Source organism: Rhinolophus sinicus, chromosome 5 (assembly GCF_057876585.1).
Source record: "Rhinolophus sinicus isolate RSI-liver-muscle chromosome 5, RSI-T2T, whole genome shotgun sequence".
Classification (NCBI taxonomy): Eukaryota; Metazoa; Chordata; class Mammalia; order Chiroptera; family Rhinolophidae; genus Rhinolophus; species Rhinolophus sinicus.
The window spans coordinates 108,978,366-108,997,100 of record NC_142505.1 but is presented as its reverse complement, the minus strand read 5'-3'; the positions used below and the strand labels follow the sequence as shown (position 1 = coordinate 108,997,100).

At 50.3% G+C, this 18,735-nt stretch overlaps 2 protein-coding genes across 8 annotated transcripts in view; both read right to left on the bottom strand.

The window, feature by feature from the left end:
• RADIL (Rap associating with DIL domain) overlaps positions 1-4,845 on the bottom strand; it is a 47,072-nt gene extending 42,227 nt beyond the window's left edge. The window contains exons 1-2 of the mRNA XM_019753631.3: positions 4,640-4,845; positions 21-618 (exon numbers count right to left, since the gene is read on the bottom strand). Of these exons, the coding sequence (XP_019609190.3) occupies positions 21-555 (535 nt within the window). The 5' untranslated portion in view covers positions 556-618; positions 4,640-4,845. The remainder of the gene's footprint in view (positions 1-20; positions 619-4,639) is intronic.
• A 5,663-nt stretch (positions 4,846-10,508) lies between these two features.
• MMD2 (monocyte to macrophage differentiation associated 2) overlaps positions 10,509-18,735 on the bottom strand; it is a 28,648-nt gene continuing 20,421 nt past the window's right edge. For 5 of the 7 annotated variants that reach the window (XM_019753657.3, XM_088798791.1, XM_019753656.3 and 2 more), the window contains 3 exons: positions 18,496-18,597; positions 17,721-17,790; positions 10,509-15,091 (listed from right to left, as the gene is read on the bottom strand). In XM_019753657.3, the coding sequence (XP_019609216.2) occupies positions 14,888-15,091; positions 17,721-17,790; positions 18,496-18,597 (376 nt within the window). In that variant the 3' untranslated portion in view covers positions 10,509-14,887. The remainder of the gene's footprint in view (positions 15,092-17,720; positions 17,791-18,495; positions 18,598-18,735) is intronic. The other 2 variants (XR_012489926.2, XR_012489927.2) reach the window with 1 other exon arrangement.

Genomic DNA, 18,735 nt, shown 5'->3' with positions numbered 1-18,735 from the left:
CTCATCGCCCCCCTCCTCACCTGCCGTCATAGTGTCCACGTCCTTGGCTGCCAGCTCTTCCACGTCCGACCTCTTTCTCAGCTCAAATCTCCGGGACAAGCCTTCTCGGGGTTTCCATAATTCCTGGATCAAAAGGGGTTTCTCGTTGTCCCCAAACACCCGAAAGCATTCGGCCTGCCACTGCTGCCCGTGGCCACTGGCCTGGCCCACCACGTCGCACAGCACGTACTGGCTGGCGCACTCGGGGCTCAGAGCATAGCGTTCCAGGGCCTCTTTCACCAGCTCGTGGGCGCTGGACGTGCCGGTAGCCAGGACACTCTTGTAGTGGGTGCCCGTGCAGACGCTGTCCCCAAACACCTTCAGGACCCCAGGTGCTGAGAGCTGGGTGGAGAGCTCCGCGGGGTCGTCGCTGGCGCCCAGGTTGGCGAAGGTGGTGTCCAGGTCACGGTACTTGTGGCTCAGCGTCCGGGACAGCACGCTGGACAGCAGCTGGCTCTGCCGCTTCAGCTTGCTCTTGGTGGGTGGAGACATGACGAAGTGGGTCCCATAAAACATGGTGGGCCAGTCTTCATGGGCGAGGACTGCAGGCTCAGCCAGCGGTGAGGAAAAGGCCGTCTCCTGAGAGGAAATGGCAGGTGGATCAGCACTGGCCATCAGGAGCCGCCAGCACCAATGAGGCGCACATGACCGTTAGCAGACTTCATAGACCATCTAGGGCCAGTGCCCCAACAGAGGCAGCAGGCATGCCACCCTCTGCTGAGTCCCCACAGAGCACCTGAGTGAGGATATGGCTGAAGCCGGTGGGGACCACAGAGGACAAAGCAGGTGTGAATGGGCTAAAGTGCCCTTCAAGGAAAGCCACCACTAGGAAACATGATGCAGTCACCAAAAGGTAAGACACACTCTACTGCAGGGTTCCGACGTGTGGGAAGCGCTGGGCACAGGCAGGCCGCGGTGGGCAGCCAAGAGACAAACAGTGGTGGCCCGTGGGCACGAGCTGCACTTGCAGGGCGGGACTTGTAGGCTCCTTCGCCACATCGCACCCAAAGAAAAGTAACAAACAATGGAGAGTACAACGTGCCAATCTCCCTGACCGCAATCGCTTCTGCACCACAGCCTGTGACACGGGAAATTCAGCGCAAACAAGTGGAACGAGGAAAGCGGGCCAAGTTGCAGCCCCATGAACAGTGAAAAGCGGCCAGACATTCCAAACAGAAACCCCCAGCACTCTGCTCCTAGGTCACCGCGCCTGGCTTGGAGGAGCTGTGTCCCTCGGACGGCAGCACTACAGTGTCCACACAACCATAGTGGACACAACAGGGCTCTTCCAGAACCGGGGAGGCATGACTGGAATGTATGCATTCCGCCCACCGCGTCCTGCCTGGTATTCGGGCCCTGTCCAGGCCACAGACGCCGTCTTGGTGGGGAAATTAGGGAACAGCTCCCAGACGCTTCAGGGTGTCATACAATCATCATTCTAGTGCTCTTGGTGCTCCGAGCACCCAGATTCTAAAGAGACAGTTTATCAGGCACCCCCAGATTCTGTGGGAGCAGGAGGGCATGGCCAAGGGAAGGTGTCTCTGCTTCTTAAACACGGAAACTCTACACCAAGTTGACTGAGGGCTAAAAACTGCACACATTGCCTATGGCACCCCACTTCTATGCTTGCGTCTTCACCAGAGACAAAAGCAGACAGACCAAAGAAGACAAGCCCATTTTTTAGAAGCCTCTGGAAACAATGCCCAGGTCCCAGTGAGGACCTGGCAGCACTGGACACCTGCCACTGTGACAAATGTCAGCACTAAACTCAGCTGACGTCAACACTTTCAGTCGCGACTCCCTTGTGGCTCCGCAGGCACTGAAAAAGGCTTTCTGGGGAGTGAAGGTGACTGCTGAAGGCAGGAGAAGGCAATTAGGGAGCCCCCAGAGAATAGGGCCCACACTGAACCCAAGGCACCCAAACAGTGAAATCATCCAGGCTGCCCGCACTGACACTGACCTGTGTTTCCTTCTAGAAATCTACCCAGGCCTAGTCGTATCCTCTCAAGTCTCTCACTCCCTCCAAGGCTGTCACGACCGAAGCTTGAAAAGCAGACCCGCCCTTCAATTCCTCTAGAACCAGCTCTCGTCTGTCAGAGGACCCTAAACTCTTCCAAACGCTTCTGATAGCTTCACGCACCAGACTGGGTTCTGAACACTGACCTTTGCCTTTTTGGGGGTGGGGACATCCCCCCTGTTCCGACTGCTCATGCCTTACCACTGCAAAGCCTTTATTGTCAACCGGCTTTCTGGAGACCTGAAGTGTCCTAAGCAGAACGAGGCTCTCTTTGGCCTCAAGTGAGGGAAACTGTAAAGGAGTTAATATGTCAAAGACTTCATTTCTCCACCACTGAGGCATGTGTGACAAGTCTCCGTGTCAAAATCCTAGGGAGGCCAGAGCTGGCTATGGCTTCCCCTGGTGGGCCGTGGACAGAAAGGCCTCGATTTAATTTACAGCAAAGCATTTCAGAGAGTAGGCCCATGACAAGTGCAGGCCTCGCACACCACACCAGCCGCTTCAAACCACTGCCAGTTCCAACCCGAGCCTTCTGAAAGGCACACAGCCTTCCTCTGAAACTGCCAACATGTGCTTCTCAGGACACCCCTCGCTCAGAGGACCCGCCCCACCATAAATGCTCCCCTTACCTTGCCTCCTTCAAGCAGAGCCCCAGGGTCCCGACCCAAACCCAAAGTGGCAGGCAGCTGTGGCTCAGAAGCCTCTGCCTTTCAAGATGATGTCTGAATGCAAATTTAAATACGACACGGAAAACTGCGGAATCCGTATCTAAGCAGAAAAACCCCATGTCACAGAAAAGCCATGAAGCAAACACAGGGGCCTAAAATGCCCCAGATACATTGGGAAGTGAATTGCTATTTTGCACCCAGGGTGAGTCCAGGTCTGTAAGGTCTGAAGCTTATACAACTCGGCTCTAATAAAAAAAAATTACAAATGCACAACTGCTAGTCCCCTCCCAGGGCCTGAGCAGTGAGTTCCCCTCCGTCCTCGCCAGCAGTCCCTGGTGTTGGATTGAGGCAAAGTTAGCAACGTCAACAGGAGGGCAGAAAACAAGGGGGGAATAACGTGATTTGTGCCTTCTTAAGTCCCAAGAAGTCCCAGTAAACACTGACCCTGATCTGTTTCACCAGGAAGCTTTTTTTCTCCTTATGGTCATTCTCTCTGTGACCATTTTGAGAGGGTAACCACTGACAGTCACTTGTTCACTCGTCACCTTCCTTCACAAGGCAGAGTACAGCCTGTTTGTCAAAATGGGACAGACTCGTTTTTAGAATGGGCAAGCGTGCAGGACTATCCTACAGAGCGGGGCATGCCCTGGGTAACCAGACCTGGTTTGGAGGAGGCAGGACCCGCCTTTCCCTTTTCTGCTCAGTTCTCTCCTCTTTCACACAAATATTTGGGGGAACACGGTCCCAAGGGTGTAGGACGCTGGCTGTTGCTCCTCTTAGAGAATGTTTTTCTCTTGTTCTCAGGGAAGAGTCCAAGTTCTGATGAAAACAAGCTCAAGTCACACCAGTGAGTGCAGTGAGTGAGGTCAGTGTGAGGCTGACAAAATGGGCGGAGGACATGGCCATTCCAGCACTGCAATGTGGAATCCATTCGAGTTTCCACCAGGACAGGAAAGGAAGAGGGTAGACTCACAGGCTCTGCTTTATTCCATCCTATCTTGATAGCTCCAGCCAGAGCCATGCTTTTAAATACAAAATAATTTAATCAGACTTAATTCTGACATGCCAGCTTCTTGAGAGGGGACTGACTTTTTCTGCCAATGGGATTAAGGACTGGCTCCTCTCTGGAATGCACAAGAGGTGGCCCGTGCTAACAGGAGACACCTGTAATCACTGGCGACTTGGAAAATTCTTTTCGGCAATTCAGATTAACCAAACACTTGGCAGGGTGCTGGGGCCTGTGCCAGCGGGTCTGCAGCTCCAAAGGGCCCCACCAACCGGCTCCCTGATGGGAAATAAGCCAGTTTCTTGCTCCGACTCCCCAGGAGCTCCAGCTCAGCATCTGTTTTCTTAGATGCAGTATTTGTCTAGGGGCTGGAAGTGGTACAGAAATAGCTGGGAGACAATGCTTTTCAGCTGGCATGAGTGGGGAAGGAGCTGCTGTGTGAACAGGAAAACCCGGACGGGCTGTGGGCGGGGTGGGGGGATGTCACGCCGACACTGGAAGGAGGGTGTGGACCCCTGCGCACTGCTTTCCCGCGGCGCCCCCGCTGCCAGACACCCTCCAAGGGGAACACCAGGGAGTCTAAGGCCCGGGGATCCCCTGGATTGGAGGGCCAAGGTCCAAGGGTCGCAGGAGACAGTGGCCGCACTCGACACCCTGGAACGCGAAGGCTGGATTGCCCTCGCTCGCGTGGCTACCCTTCGGGTCCCGCCCCCCCAGGGCCACGTCGGGGCCCCTAAAGCTGGCCGGTTTCCATGGCAACCAGAATAACCTGGCCTGGGCAGCCCGGGTGATGCCCCGTGAGGGCCCCGCTGTCCGAGCGCGCGTCCTGCGGCCTCCACGCCCCGGAGCCCCGGCCACCGCCGAGCAGCCCCCGCCTCCGCCGCCTCTCCTCGCGCACCCTGAACTCACCTCCAGCCCAGCCCGCCGCCGTCGTCGCTCCCACCGCCGCCGCCGCCGCCACAGCAGCGTTCGCGCGCGCCTCCGACACCCGCCGTTAGCCTGAGCCCCAGCAGATGACCCGCGAGCGCCGAGCTCTGCGGCGCCTCCTGCCGGCAGCTTAACGGATGGGGCGGGACCTCCAGGGGGCGGGGCTTAGGTGGGCACAGCCTCTTGGAGGGCAGGCGGCGAAAAGAGGAGGGCAGGGCGCCGGTTCTTCCTGCAGGCCACCCAATGGACAGGGCCCAGACTCGAGTGGGCGGGGCCTCAAGGGAAAGGGCGGAGCCGGTGACGGGTTGGGCTGAGTGCCGGCGACCCCTGCTGGCCAATTAATAGATGTGGGTGTGGCCTTGAAGTCAGGGGGTGCGCTCCAGGGCTGGGGCGGGGCTGGTGGCAGAGAGGCAGAGCTAAGCAGCACTCCCCCAGCGCAGCTCAAGGGGCGGGGCCTCGGCAGGAGGGGCGGGTCCAGTGCTAAACTAGGGTACCAAGTGCTGGCCTCAGGCTCTGGGGGACAAGTGAGCTGTGTTTTGTCTCCACCTATTAGTTCTACAGTGGACAGGACTAAGGAAAGAAGGGAGCAGGCTCAAGCAAGCGCTTACTGGAAGTGGGAGACCAGATATATGAACATCTGAGACATGGAAAGGGGATGAGGATGGCAGGTTTCAATTCCCCTACAATCTGTTGCCCACCCAGCAGCCAGAGTTTTAAGTGACATATCAGATCATGGCACTCTTCTTGTTAAAACGATGCAAAACCGGGCCAGGTCAGCTCTGGAGCTCGGGCCTAACCGCCTTCCTTGGATAACATGTTTTAAAAGAAGCTTAGAGCTCAGTTTGGCACCAGTCCCCCGGCTGGGGTTTCACCTTGGAGAAAGGCTTCTCACAGACAGGTAGGTCCCTTTGTATCACACAGTTCACATCTAGACCTGGGGGAGTCACATGGCCTCGGATATAAAGATGCAGAATTCTGACCCTGGGAGTGAACCTGTTGGTTGATAGCTATTGCAGTATGAACCCCATATTTGCCAATGGGAAGAGGGAACAGACATTTACGGATCACTTACTACATGCCAGACCCTGTGCTAGGAGCTCTACCTAGGTCATCTCATTTACAGTTCACATCAACTCTTGCGAGGTAGATATTACTACCACTTTTCGAATGAGGAAATATAGAGGCTCAGAGAGGTCAGAAAGCTAGAGCTAGAGGCCGGGACTGTGTGATTAAATAATTCTTTTTATAGGACACCCCACATACACATAGGAACCTTTACAGGGCTCCCCATAGCTATATACAACCTCCCCTCACCTTGACCCTGAAAAGCCAAATATCAGGGCCAGAAGGAGATCCTGGGTTTAGGCCTATGTTTTTTTTGTAAGGTATTTCCCACTCCTTCCCACTCCCCTCTTTAGCAGGGGTTGGCAAACTACAGCCTTTCGGCCAAATCTGATCTGCTGTTTTTATAAAGTTTTATTGGAGCACAGCTACATCTATTTGTTTACACATTGTCTATAACTTTTTTCATACAACAGAGACCTGACAGCCCAAAAAGCTTAAAATATTTACTATTAGGCCCTTTACAGACAAACTTTGCGGGCGCCCCTCTTCAGGATCTGGGAATGCCAACTATTTGGTGCCACCACACTGTTTCACACCTCTACGCCTTTGCCCAGCCAGTGCCTTGCCCTGAAACTCCTTTCCCAACTGTATTAGTCTGTTCAGGCTGCCGTAACGAAATTCCACAGACTGGGTGGCTTAAACAACAGAAATTTAGTGTTTCACAGTCTTGGAAGCTAGAAGTTCAAGATCAAGGTGCCAGCAGGTTTGGTTTCTTCTTAGGCCTTTCTCCTTGTCTTGTAGATGTCCATCTTCTCCCTGTGTCCTTGCATGGCCGTCCCTCTGTGCATACCTGTGCCCTAACCTCCTCTTCTTATAAGGACACAAGTTATATTGGATTAGGGCTATCCCAGTGACCTCAGTTTTAACTTAATTCTCTCTTTAAAGGCCCTATCTCCAAAAAAAGTCACATTCCGAGGTCCGAGGGGTTAGGACTTCGACATACGAATTTTAGGTAGACACAGTTCAGCCCATCACACCAACTTCATCATCTGGCCAATTTTTACTCATCCTGTAAGACTCAGATTAAGTGTTACTTACGTGGTAGGCAACCTCGAAGGTGGTCCCCATGGTACACACCTTCTGATTTTCATGCACCTGTGGGGTCCCCTCCCATGTTAAATAGGGCTGATCTATGCAACCAATAAGATGTTGCCAAAAGACAGTGTGACTTCCAGAGCTAAATTATAAAAGACATAGCTTCGCCCTTGCTCTCTGTTGGATGGCTAGCTCTGGGAGAATCTACTCACCCCCAGAGAGAAAGCAAAGCCTCCCGCCAACAGCCAGCACCAACTGGCCATCCCTGCAAGCCAGCCATGTTCTTTATTCATCTAGGCCACTACGTTTGGGGGTGGTTTGTTATACAACGATAGCTAATACACCTTATCCAGGAAGTTCTCCCTGACTCCAGACTTGGCTCCACACCTCTCCCATGGGCTGCCACAGCCTTTTATCTTTTTATTGAACCAAGTCTACATTACAGCAAACTATGTTCCTTCAATACAAAGCAGATGTTGTCACCCCTCACCTATAATCCTCTAACAACCCCCGTTTGCACTCAGAATAAAGTAGAGCTTGCAAAACCCTATCCCATCTGGCCCCTGCTGACCGCTCCAACTGCTCTCTGCCTCTACCATGGATCTCCAGCCCCTGGACTTCTGTTTTCAAACTTTCTAAGCTCATCCCTTCCTCTGAAACCGTTCCCCTTACCGTCTCCTCTTCCTAAAATGCTCTTCCTGTCGTGTTTGCATGTGGCATCTTCCTCTCATTAAAACAGCCCACTACTGTCTCCGGACCATTATCTGGACGGTCACCCCAGCAGTCATTCCCTATCTCATTACCTGTTTTATTTACTGATAGGCATTTATCACCGTTTGTGTTTTTAACAAGGGTTTGTGTTCCATAAAGGCAGGCGCCTCATCTGCTTTCTTCACTGTTGTGCTTGGTACCAAGCCGGTGCTCGGTAAATATTTGTTCAATGAGTAAACAAAGGAATAGATTTCCACCCATCTCACCTCTCACCCTCTCTCTCAACTGGAAGCTTCTCAAGGGCAAGAAGTGAATTGTATGCATCTTGGTATCCAACACCTGGCTCATGGGCAGAAGCAAAACAAGTTTTTGAACTTCTGGGTTGAGTATCTTTGGAAATACGCGGGGCAAAGGTGGAGTGTTGAGCTACCCTCTGTGGCCACCAGAGGGCGGCAGAGTCCTGAGATTCAATAACGGAAAGGCCCAAATGAGCCCACAGGAAAAGCATCTCCATAAGGTCAAAGTGCAGGTTCCCAAGGGATGGCTGGTCCAAGGGCAGAAAGATGGGGCTTTGGGGGGCCAAAAGAGAGGAAGGGCGGGTGGTGGCAGGCACAGGGACAGCTTTAGATCCTAGCCTTTCTTTTAGAGATTGTTACATCTGCATCATTAGAAGGGGCTGGCAAAACAAGTGATTTAATCCTCAGGATTCCATTCTGGATGAACTCAGCACAGCCTATAAATAGCAGTGCTTTGGGTTTGGTTGTTCCGTGTGGACTTATCAGCCAAAAACAGCAATTGTTATTTTTCTTCCTGCACCATATGCTGAGCAACTTTCAGTCAACAATTTAGTACTTCCTGGTGCTGGTAACGTGTGGGGACCAGAGTGAGACCAGCAGGACGACAGTGATGATATCTGACATCCTTCAGTCTGACGTTTCTGTTCTGTAGATACCCAGTAGGAAATGGGCTGTAGGGATCTGGAGTTCAGGTGAGACATTTCACTGGAAAAGACTAATTCAAAGCCATTACTCGCATGTAGACAGGAAATGAAGCTGGGGAAGTGGACTTGTTCAATTGAAAGAAAGAAACAAAGGTTTCAATACCATTAAAATAGAGCACGTGAAATTACTGTACTCTTGAGTATTTGGTCCGTTCTAAAGAAATTTGAGCCATATTTACTTAACTGTCAAATCTGTAGGCTGCGTGGGACTTAAGAAATTACCTAACCCGCTGGTCATTAAACTATTTGTGTGCTGAAGCCTCTGGAAATTGTAGTGCTCTCGGGACTGGGAACATGTTGAAAAGTTGTATTTCAACCCTTGTAGGAATGAGGATCAACTTCATCGGCCTAAAATATGACCGTGTGATATGGTCACAACATAAAGTCCCAAACAGGAACACATGGCCTCAGGAAAACATACAGTTGAAGAACCAAATATCCTTGGGTGGGTCTGACATTGCCGTTACTATTAATTTTTTTATTTGTTTACTGATTTGTTGCCTGTGAGCATTTGTCAGTACCATTTGGTGTATGATGTATATATGAGAAAAATAATAAAGATTGAGAAAATACTATGTATTAACTTTTTTTTAAAACTGAGAATTGGGAACAAGTGGCCATTTTTCAAATTTGGGGTGAAAGGCTTTGTCCAGCTGGAGATCTTCTTTCTAGTTTGAAAAGAAAGGAATGTGTGAGAGCCCCTAGTTTAACCCGGTGTCTTGCCCATGATCACAGAATGTCCTTAATGACAGATTACCTCTTTTGTAAAACCACATTTAGAAAGATGTGCAAGCAGCATAGATAAAGAATATTAACAGTGATTATTTCTGAGTGATGGAGTTCTTGGCAGATTACAATTTCCAAAAATAGCCACATCAATACATGTTCCATCCCACACGCTCTTCTCCCACTGTCACACAGTCTCCCTTCCATCAGGTGGGGAGGACGTCTGCACGCCCTCTCCTTGACCTTGGGAGGACCTCTTTAGCTGTGTTGAACATCACAATGTGGCAGAAGTGATGATGCATGACTTCTGTGTCTCCTGCCTGGTTCTCTGTTTCTCTTGGGACCCAGCCACCATGTTGTAAGGAAGCCAATGCCACATGGGGAAGTCACGTGTGGGTGTGTTTTAAGCCCGTCTTTTCTTCTGATGTTTTGTCATCTGGGGCCTTACCAAGCATGGGGAGACTGCCCCTCCCAGGGTCAGCCAATTCTTGCAAAGGGTAAACAATGCACCTGTGAGCTCACCCATCATATGCAAACCAACCAATCTGGAGACCATCACTCCCCACCTCTGTGGGCTCTTATACTCCAGGCCACTATCACCCTGCCCTCGTCACCCAGGGCAGGATGCCAGACAACTAGGAACAGCCCCTGTGCCCCAGAGCCCACTGAACTTATTCAAGCAGCCAGTCCTAAGCCTGCTCACCCTGCCTCGCCCGCTCCCACCACAGAAACCACAGTAATGGCTCGTGTCCCTGTTCTCCTCCCTCTGCCTCCTAAGGACCCAGGAGCTTCCCCGTGTGGCCCCGTGTGACACCCGCGCCCCCTCCTCTTGGGAACTGTGAGTAACAAACTGTCTTTTCAATGGCAATCATCTCATCTGCTGGCCTCACCAAACCTGAAGAACAATAAAATTGACATTTTAAAATAGGGTGTTTGGCCAACCCCCCCCGGGGGGGGGCGGGGGGGGGCCTAGCCAGCTGCCAGCATCAGCCACCAGACACGTGAGTGGACGTGGCTTCACATCCGCCCGCTGAGGCCCAGGCTCTGAATTCCTGACCAACAGAAGCTGCGAGAGACAATGGTTACTGCTGTTTTACATCGCTGTATTTTAGGATAATTTGTTATACAGCAGGAGACAAGGTTTTAATTTACTTTGTGCTTTTCTAAATATCCCAAGTTTTCTACAATGAACAGAGATTGCTTTTATAAAAAGAATTGCCAAGTGTTATTTTTAAAAAGACAACTGAGCAAGAGTGAGGCATCTTGAATTTTTATTTATTTAAGTTCTTCCTACTCCACTGGAGACAATAACATTTACTGGCAGGACTATTCTTAATACAAATGTTTATCAAATACTGTGTTAATACAAAATAGCAATTTCACAAACACAGAAAGGGTCCAATACCAGCAGGACATTTTTTTTAAAACGCATGCCACAAATGCCATTCTCAAGCATTGTAGACATGACAGGTCTATAAAAGTGAATACGAAAGACAATCAGAGCCCATTTCCCCCCAGAAAAAGGCCTTCACAAGCACCCTGTGCGTGGGAGTGGGCAGATTCCCGGTGAGACCTGGCAGTGGGAACAGGACTGGCTGCCATTGGCGTGGCACAGTCAGAGCCTGAAATCTGACAAAGCACATTGAGGCACAGCAGCCCTCCCAAAACTGGGCCCGCTCCTTTTTCGAATTGGCCCACTCTCTCCCTCCTGCCTTCCCAGCCCACCCGAATGGTAGCCAGTATGGCCATCCAGCCCCAAGGCCCCCGGAACATGGGGCCATCACCAGCACAAGAGACGTACAAATCTGGTCTTGTATTCCTCTCAGCGGGGTCAGGGTTCTGAGTAAACAGATCCTCAGAAGCTCTGAACTTCTTTCTCAACTGTCCCCATATGGCTTTAGGGCACCCAGGCTCATGAGGGATGGCACCATGCTGACCTCTGCCAATCAATAGGCACTAAGCACCTAGTACCAATGACCATGGGTTCCTAGAAGAATACAAGAGCAGTTTCCAGAACTGAAGGTTCAGACCCACCTGCAGGTCATAAAATCAATTTAGGGGTTGCAACCAGCAACTTGAAAACATGACCTAGATCAGGATAGGATAAGGTAGAATAGGATGGATAGGGTCAGGCTGAAATCTCACAGTGCAGCACACAGTAGGTCCTATCTCAGTGATGGATATAGAGACTGGAATCACAGTATAAAGTGTATTTCCTATGATGGCTATTAATCAAACAGGTTTGGAAAACACTGACAAATACATCCACCATGGCCAATCTCACACTACCGGTGGTTTAACAACTTGCCCAGTTCTGGAATATTCATGATCGGTCTCCAGGATGTCAGAAGCGTGCACAGCCCACAGATACCCTCATCGACATCTCATCTCCCACCCGCAGTGGACAGCCTCAGACAGGGTGAGGTCCTGTCATCACAGAAGACCCTCACAGCTATGCCTCCAGCAGCGTTTCTCCCACAACTGCACCTGGCTTGTCTACCTGTCAACCAACCAGACCACCTGTAGAACAGGCACACAGCCCCTCCTCCCTACAGCTCATGCCTCAAGCTGGGGTTGCCTTCCTAAATCTTCCAGATTAACCAGCTCTTTGGCAGTGCCCAGGCATTAGGTTCCTGGATGCCCAGACTCCCCCAGGGATGGGGTCAGTCCAACGACGGCAGGCAGAATGGCAGCCATGACTCGGTGGCAGAGACCGCATGAGGCAGGTTTCATCTAACTTCTTAATGTGGCCTAAAGAAAGTGCATGAGATTTGGGGGGAAAGTTTATGTCGCAAGATCCTCACCACAGGTATGTCTCGCCTGTGAATTAAAAGAATGGTTAAATAAATTGTGGTATATCCACTTAAGGTAGACTTGTAAAATAATGTTTACAAGGGGTTTGAAATAATGAGGGGAAATACTTGAAAAGTGAAAACAGTAGGATGCGAAAGTGTGTATGGCAAGAGAAGAAAACAGCAAGGTAAAAAACTGTGCACTGAGTAGGGGAGACACAGAAAGAAAGCCACTAAAAGAGTAAGAGTGGTTCTTTGAGGCAGAGAAATTGTGTTTTGTATTTTCTACCTTCCTAGTATTTTCTGAAATTTTTATAAGAAGCAAATATTAATGAAAAATGTCTTTCTATTTAAGAACACAACCACCCACCCCCGTCCCAGTGGATGAGTTCTCCCTCAACCCACAGATGAGCCTTGCTGAGTCTCAGGGCCCCTCCTCAGAGGTCACTGCGTGACACTCACCGCCACCCCGAGCTTGTTGGTCTCACCCGGGGCGCTGTCTCCTTCGTCCTGTAACTCCAGGCTGGCAGACCCACTCAGGGCAGACTCAAGGTTGTTCACTACAAACCTGAGTTGGGAAAATCTAGCCTGGGAGCCTCCGTTAGCACTCTGACTTGTCTTCCAACGTTCAGAGTCTCCCAGAGCAAAGGCCAGGGCCGTGCCCACGCAGACCATGGCTATGAACTTGCCTCTTTTGACCCGGATACAAAGGGGCCAGCCCTTACACAAGGCTCCCTGGCCAAGCCTTCCCACCCTCCTCAGCTCACCCACAGACTTGTATGAGCACCTACTAAGTGCCAGCACTGTGCTGGGCACTGGGGATTGACAATGACCAATAGAGACACAGGGCTTGCCCTCAACATCGAAAGTGTCCCCCAGACACTTTCACACCCTCCTACCTCCGTGTGCTGCCCACGTTTCCAGGGTCGGCCAAATGGGCTAATGGCATGTTGCCAGCTACCAAATGAAGGGAACACTCTAGATCAGTGGTTCTCAGCAACATTTGGTCTGGGCCCCCAGGGACCCCCAAGACCCCTCTGAGGCATTCCTGATGTCAAACTGGTCTCATAATAATCCTACGACATTTGTCTTTTTCCCTCTCAGTCTTTCCTGTAGTTTTCCAGAGGCTACATGACAGAGATGTCACAAATAGGCCTCCCGCCTCTGTGCCAATCAAGCTTGGACCTATGGAAACTGGAACTAATCAATGGAGTGAGCGTGTATCAAGCCAGGAGCACAGAGACCAGCCCCAGGAGGAGCTCCACACGGGAGCCTCTGCCGCCCCAGCTTCCTGCTCCTTTCCCTCCCACCTGCTACACACCTGTGCGTATCCCTGCATCGTGTGCTCACCTGCAGGTGGCTGCTGGGATTGTCACGGGCTCTCTCAGGACCCCATGATGCTGTCTCCGGGGCCTGCACTGCAGCATCTCGGTGCACAGTATGTTGTGGCAAATTTGACAAGTGCCTTTTTGACTAAGTCACTACGTATACCCATCTCCCAGCCCTTTCACCTCTCCCTGCCCTCTTAGCACCTGTGGTGCAGGAAGCCAGTGTGGGGACACCCCCCACTTCCCAACAGAGGTCTGAGCCCTGAGATATCCTGGACTGTACCAGAACTAAGCATACGGCATCCTGTCTTTGCCCACTGACTCTGGTGGGGAGTCACAGACTGAGGCTCATCTAACTTGATATTGAGCCTTGATCCAGAGACCCTGTGATTCCAGTTCGGACCCGGGAGCTGGGCCTGGGTTCTTCCCCTGTAAATGTCTGTGTGCCGGCCCAGCCTGGATGGGGCTGAAGACAGGCCCCAAAAGCCTTGCCCCGGGCCTACTAGGTGCTCCAGAGGTCAGGATGTTGTGGACACGGCCCAGGGCCCCATCCAATGAGCGAGGCCTTCCCTCTGGGCAGCATGTGAGGAGCCTCTCAGGGCCAGTGACTGGCGCCAAGTGAGAGCGGAATGTTGGCATCGTAAACCCCATGCCTGGTCAGGCACACAAGCTCCCAGGATCTGCTTGCCCTGCAATGAACGGCTCTCAGACTCTCTCTGGAGTTTTTGGCATGAGAGGAAATGGCCAAGTAACAGCTTCCCCACCCCCCACTGCTCTCTCCTCTCTGCCATTCCAGGAGCTTCCCCAAAAGGGACAAGAGAGAGGCAGTGGCGATAAACATGCTCCCTCACATAGAGGCATTTAACCCGACTGCTCACATTCCCACCCCAGGGCACACCGCACGTGAAGCAAAGAGGTGCCATCAGGAGTGCTAAGCCGATTGGTGGTGGCTGCCCAGAGCACCGGCTTCAGAATTCTGATACCACCCATGCAGCAGTTGATTGGTGATGTCGGCCATGGTCACGGATATCCACCATGCCTGATCTACAATCCAGGTGACTTTCCCTGAACAGGGGTCCATTCCCCAGCCAGGACTTTGGTCGCAGAGAAGGAGGCCCTGGCCACATGGTAGAAGCAACTCACTGGACTCCTTGCTGGGTTTCTCAGGACCTTAAGAAGCACGTATTGGCCCATCATTCCCCACTTTGCCAGGACAATGTCCGCTCCCTTTTCTGAAGATGTTAATGTCGGTTGTATTAGGAAACACTTGTCTAGAATAGAAATGCATTACAGGGTTAATTTCTCCTCTGTAACAATGACCAAATGCTTTCTTTCTCACCTGGGATCCAAGGGACGGTCTGGCTGTCACCAGAAGTAACCTCGGATCCATCAAAAGCTCTGCCGGTGGGAGGGCAGACAGGCCTGGGCGCTGTGCTCTGGGCTAAAGTTCACAGAAACACTTCCCATGATGCTCTGCTCCAACAGCCCAAATGTCCGTGCAGTCTGGGCCACCTCATTTGGACACCTTGGCCTGCAGGGTGCTGGGAAGATAGAGGTACCTCCAGATGGCATAGTAGTGGGTACCAGCACCAAATGCCACAAAGAGATGCCAGATGGCGTGGGCAAAGGGGATCTTCCCGTCACTCTTGAAGAACACCGTCCCCAAACAGTAGAAGGCCCCGCCGGCCACCAGCTCCCAGAGGCCCTCGGTGTTGGGCTGTCAGCAAGGACAAGGGTGGGGCACAGGTCAGAGGAGTGGCCAGTAAAGTCACGAGCGTCCGGCCAGTCCCCCACCACCCCAAAAGAAAAGACCCATGGATGGTGAGCCAGCCCAAACTCCCGGGTCGGGCGTCTCACCACCCTGATGCTGCCAGTTCTCCCCACATTAATCCTCACACATAACACATTTCTATCAAAATCGCAAAGAATGTTTTACAGCTTTTTATCTTTTCTAAAAAGCAATCCATCTGGTTCTATACCCAAAAGAAGTGAAAGCAGGGACTCAGACAAGTACTGCTCTACCTAGGTTTGCAGCAGCGCTAGTCACAACAGCCCGAAGTGGAGGCAACCCAAGCATCCATCGGTGGACGAATGAATGGATAAACAAAATGTTATTCCTGCTATTTCATACAATGGAATATTATTCAGCCTTAAAAAGGAAGGAAACTCTGACACATGCTATTACATGGATAGACTGTGAGAACATTATGCTCAGTGAAATAAGCCAGTCACAGCTGGACAAATGCTGTGTGATTCCACTTCTATGAGGTCCCTAGAAGAGTCAAATTCATTGAGACAGAAAGCAGAATAGAAATTACGAGGGGCTGGGAAGAAGGATGGTGAGTTAGTGTGTAATGAGGACTGAGTTTCAATTTGGGAAGGTGAGAAAGTTCTGGAGACGGATGGTGGTGATGATTGCACAATGTGCATATACTTAATGTCACTGATTGGACACTTAAAAACGCTTAAAATCATAAATTTATGTACATTTTGTCACAAGTTTGGAAAAGTCATACGTGCCCATGACAAAAAAATCTTAGAGAAAAAACACAAAAACTAGTAAGAAAAAAGTAGTGGTGCTGGCCCTCGGAGATGAGGGCCACTTGAGTGGTTGTTTATTAAAGGGACTCAAGTGGACTGAGGAGTTAGAAGAACCTGCTGTGCTGTCCCCCCATCTCCGGGGCCCACTTCCTACAGGTAACCGCCATTAACAGTGTTTTACAGTATCCTTCCAGAAGTTGCCTCTATATGCATATAACATGCACATGTGCATTGGAACTGACACTGGAGACCAGTGGGCTCACACGATGCCATAGCCGGCAACTTCATCTTCCACTAGCTGGGCTGATGGAGCTCAGAGCACAGTCCCACCAGGAGACCCACCTTGGTCCTTTGAACAACTACAAAGTATTTCATCGTCTTCATCGGTCCTCAGGAGTATAATGCGTGGATATTAATTACATGATAATACAATGAAGAATGCCTAGTACTCCTTAGCACTTCCTATGTGCCAGGCACTGTGTTAGGGCCTTACAGGAATCACCTGAGGCCATTTTCATGCCAACCTTATGAGGCAGGTATTACTCTAAGTGACAGTCATGGAAACACGCCTACCCATCATGCAAAGTGAGGACAAGCATGTTGCAGAATGGGACATGGAGTGCGATCTCATTTTTGTAAAAGAAAAACCAACAAGTCACTATGTCTGCACATCCACATAGACTTGCATGTAAGTAAAGGAATGGAAAAGACACACAACAAACAACGAACGGTGGTTGCAGCCGAGGTATTGTATTAGGGTGAAGGAAACTGCTGTTCTTTTATACACTTTCAGACGTGACTTATTTTTTGCACTGAGTAGTACTTAAATATACATTTATAATATTTAAGTACACATATGTACTATTAATATATAATATTTAAATAGAATATGTAACTTGGTGGATATTATATAATTTAATAGATTTAACTTAAATATACATATTTAATTGTGTTAATTAAATATTAATATGCATATTAATTAATATACATATTCATTAATGTGCATATTCATTAATGTGCATATTTAATTAAAAATAAACTTGGGGAAAAGGTAACCTGTAAAAATGAAGATAGATCATGGAGAAAATGTTGAGCAGGAAAGACTAATGGGATAAGACTTCACTGCCAAGTATTAAAATTCAATTAATACAACAATAAGTAAAACAGTTTGGTACTAGTAGTATAAAAACAGACCAATCAATGAAACAGAATTGAAATCTCAGAAACAGACCCACATCTTATATGTATAAATGAATTTAACATGATAAAAGGAGCATTTTAAATGGTAGAAAAATGAAATAACTGGCTAATCATTTGGGGAGGAATCACCACATACAAGAGAAACTGCAGTGGGAATAAAGAGTTAAAAATCAGAAGTTAAACCATAAAATAAACAGAAGAAAATAGAGGTAAATACATAAACTTGGGAAAGGGAAGAACTTCCTAACCATAACTCTTAAGTTAAAAGCCATAAAATTAAAAGAAAAAAAACAACTGTTAGATCTGAATACATAAAATTGTAATACCTCCCAATAATAATAATTTAAAAATAATACTGTTCTCTGGCCTAGGGAGACACTGAGTTACTGTGTCCATTTGACAGATGAGGCAACTGAGGCTCAGAGAAGAGTGGCCCTCAGGATTAACCTGCCTATTCTACTGCCTTTTTAGGCAAGTCACGCTGACACACTGGGCCTCAGTTTCCCCTTCTCTCAGAGGAGACGGTTCGACTTGACAATCTCGAGGGTCAGTGTGGGTCCTCTCCAGCCAGAAATGAGGCCCCACGCCAGGTGGGTGGGACTTACCATTGAAAGGATGACCAGGGCAGGGAAAAAGCCCATGACGACGTAGCACAGCAGCTCCACAAGCTTGTACCTGGCAGGAAGACAAGCCACCTTGGCCTCAGGACAGCTCCTTGTTCTGGGCAGAAGACACCCTGACCGGAAGAGTGGGAACACTCCTGGGCTCACAGGTCACCCTACTACACCCAACAGGTACTGGCAAAGTTGGGTGACCGTGGGCAGGTCTCCTTCCCTCTCTGAGACTCGGTTTCCACATCCGTGAAATGACATTCGAGGATTGCAAATGCTGGGCACAGCATGTGTATGGGCACTCCCCACGCTCAAGCCCAGGGCAGACCTGACTATTCGATCCCAACACTTTTGCCCACAGGGCCCAAGCAGCCATTCTCCATGGATCTGAGTGGACGCATGAACTGACATCTATTGCTGAGTCTGTCATTCCTTTTTGCTTCTATAGCCCTGTTCTTTCCCCACTTAATTATTCCCATCCCCTCACTCAGCAGGCCAGTGGGCTCAGAGCCTTCCCCCTTATCTGCTAACAAAGCTTACAAAGGCAGGTAACACATGACACAGTTCAGTGGGTCTAAGAACCCACAAGGTCTTTTTTAAAATCTCTTTAGACTGACCCTATGGGCTGTGGACCTGGTGGCCATCCAAGGGCCTCGATACAGACACGCCAGGCAGAGCTGTGCCCTCATACTTCAGGGTCCTCCTGGGGCCTCATCTCACCAGGGGAAGGGAGGACACCGCCCACCTGAGCCCCCCAGCCCTGGCTCACCGCTCATGGAAGAAGAAGACATAGACGGTACCGACCGAGGCCATGATCCAGACCAGCCAACGCATGTGGGAGGCCCAGGGGCCTAGTTCCCGAAGGTTCAGCCTGGGAGAGAGAGCCGAGGGCACAGCCTGAGAGGGGCCCCCAGGGACAGAGCCCTCCATGGCTGCTCCGTCACAGGAAATTGACCCCAGAGAAGCCCTGTCCCCTGTGGCTGCACAGGTGGGACATGGGCTCTCATGA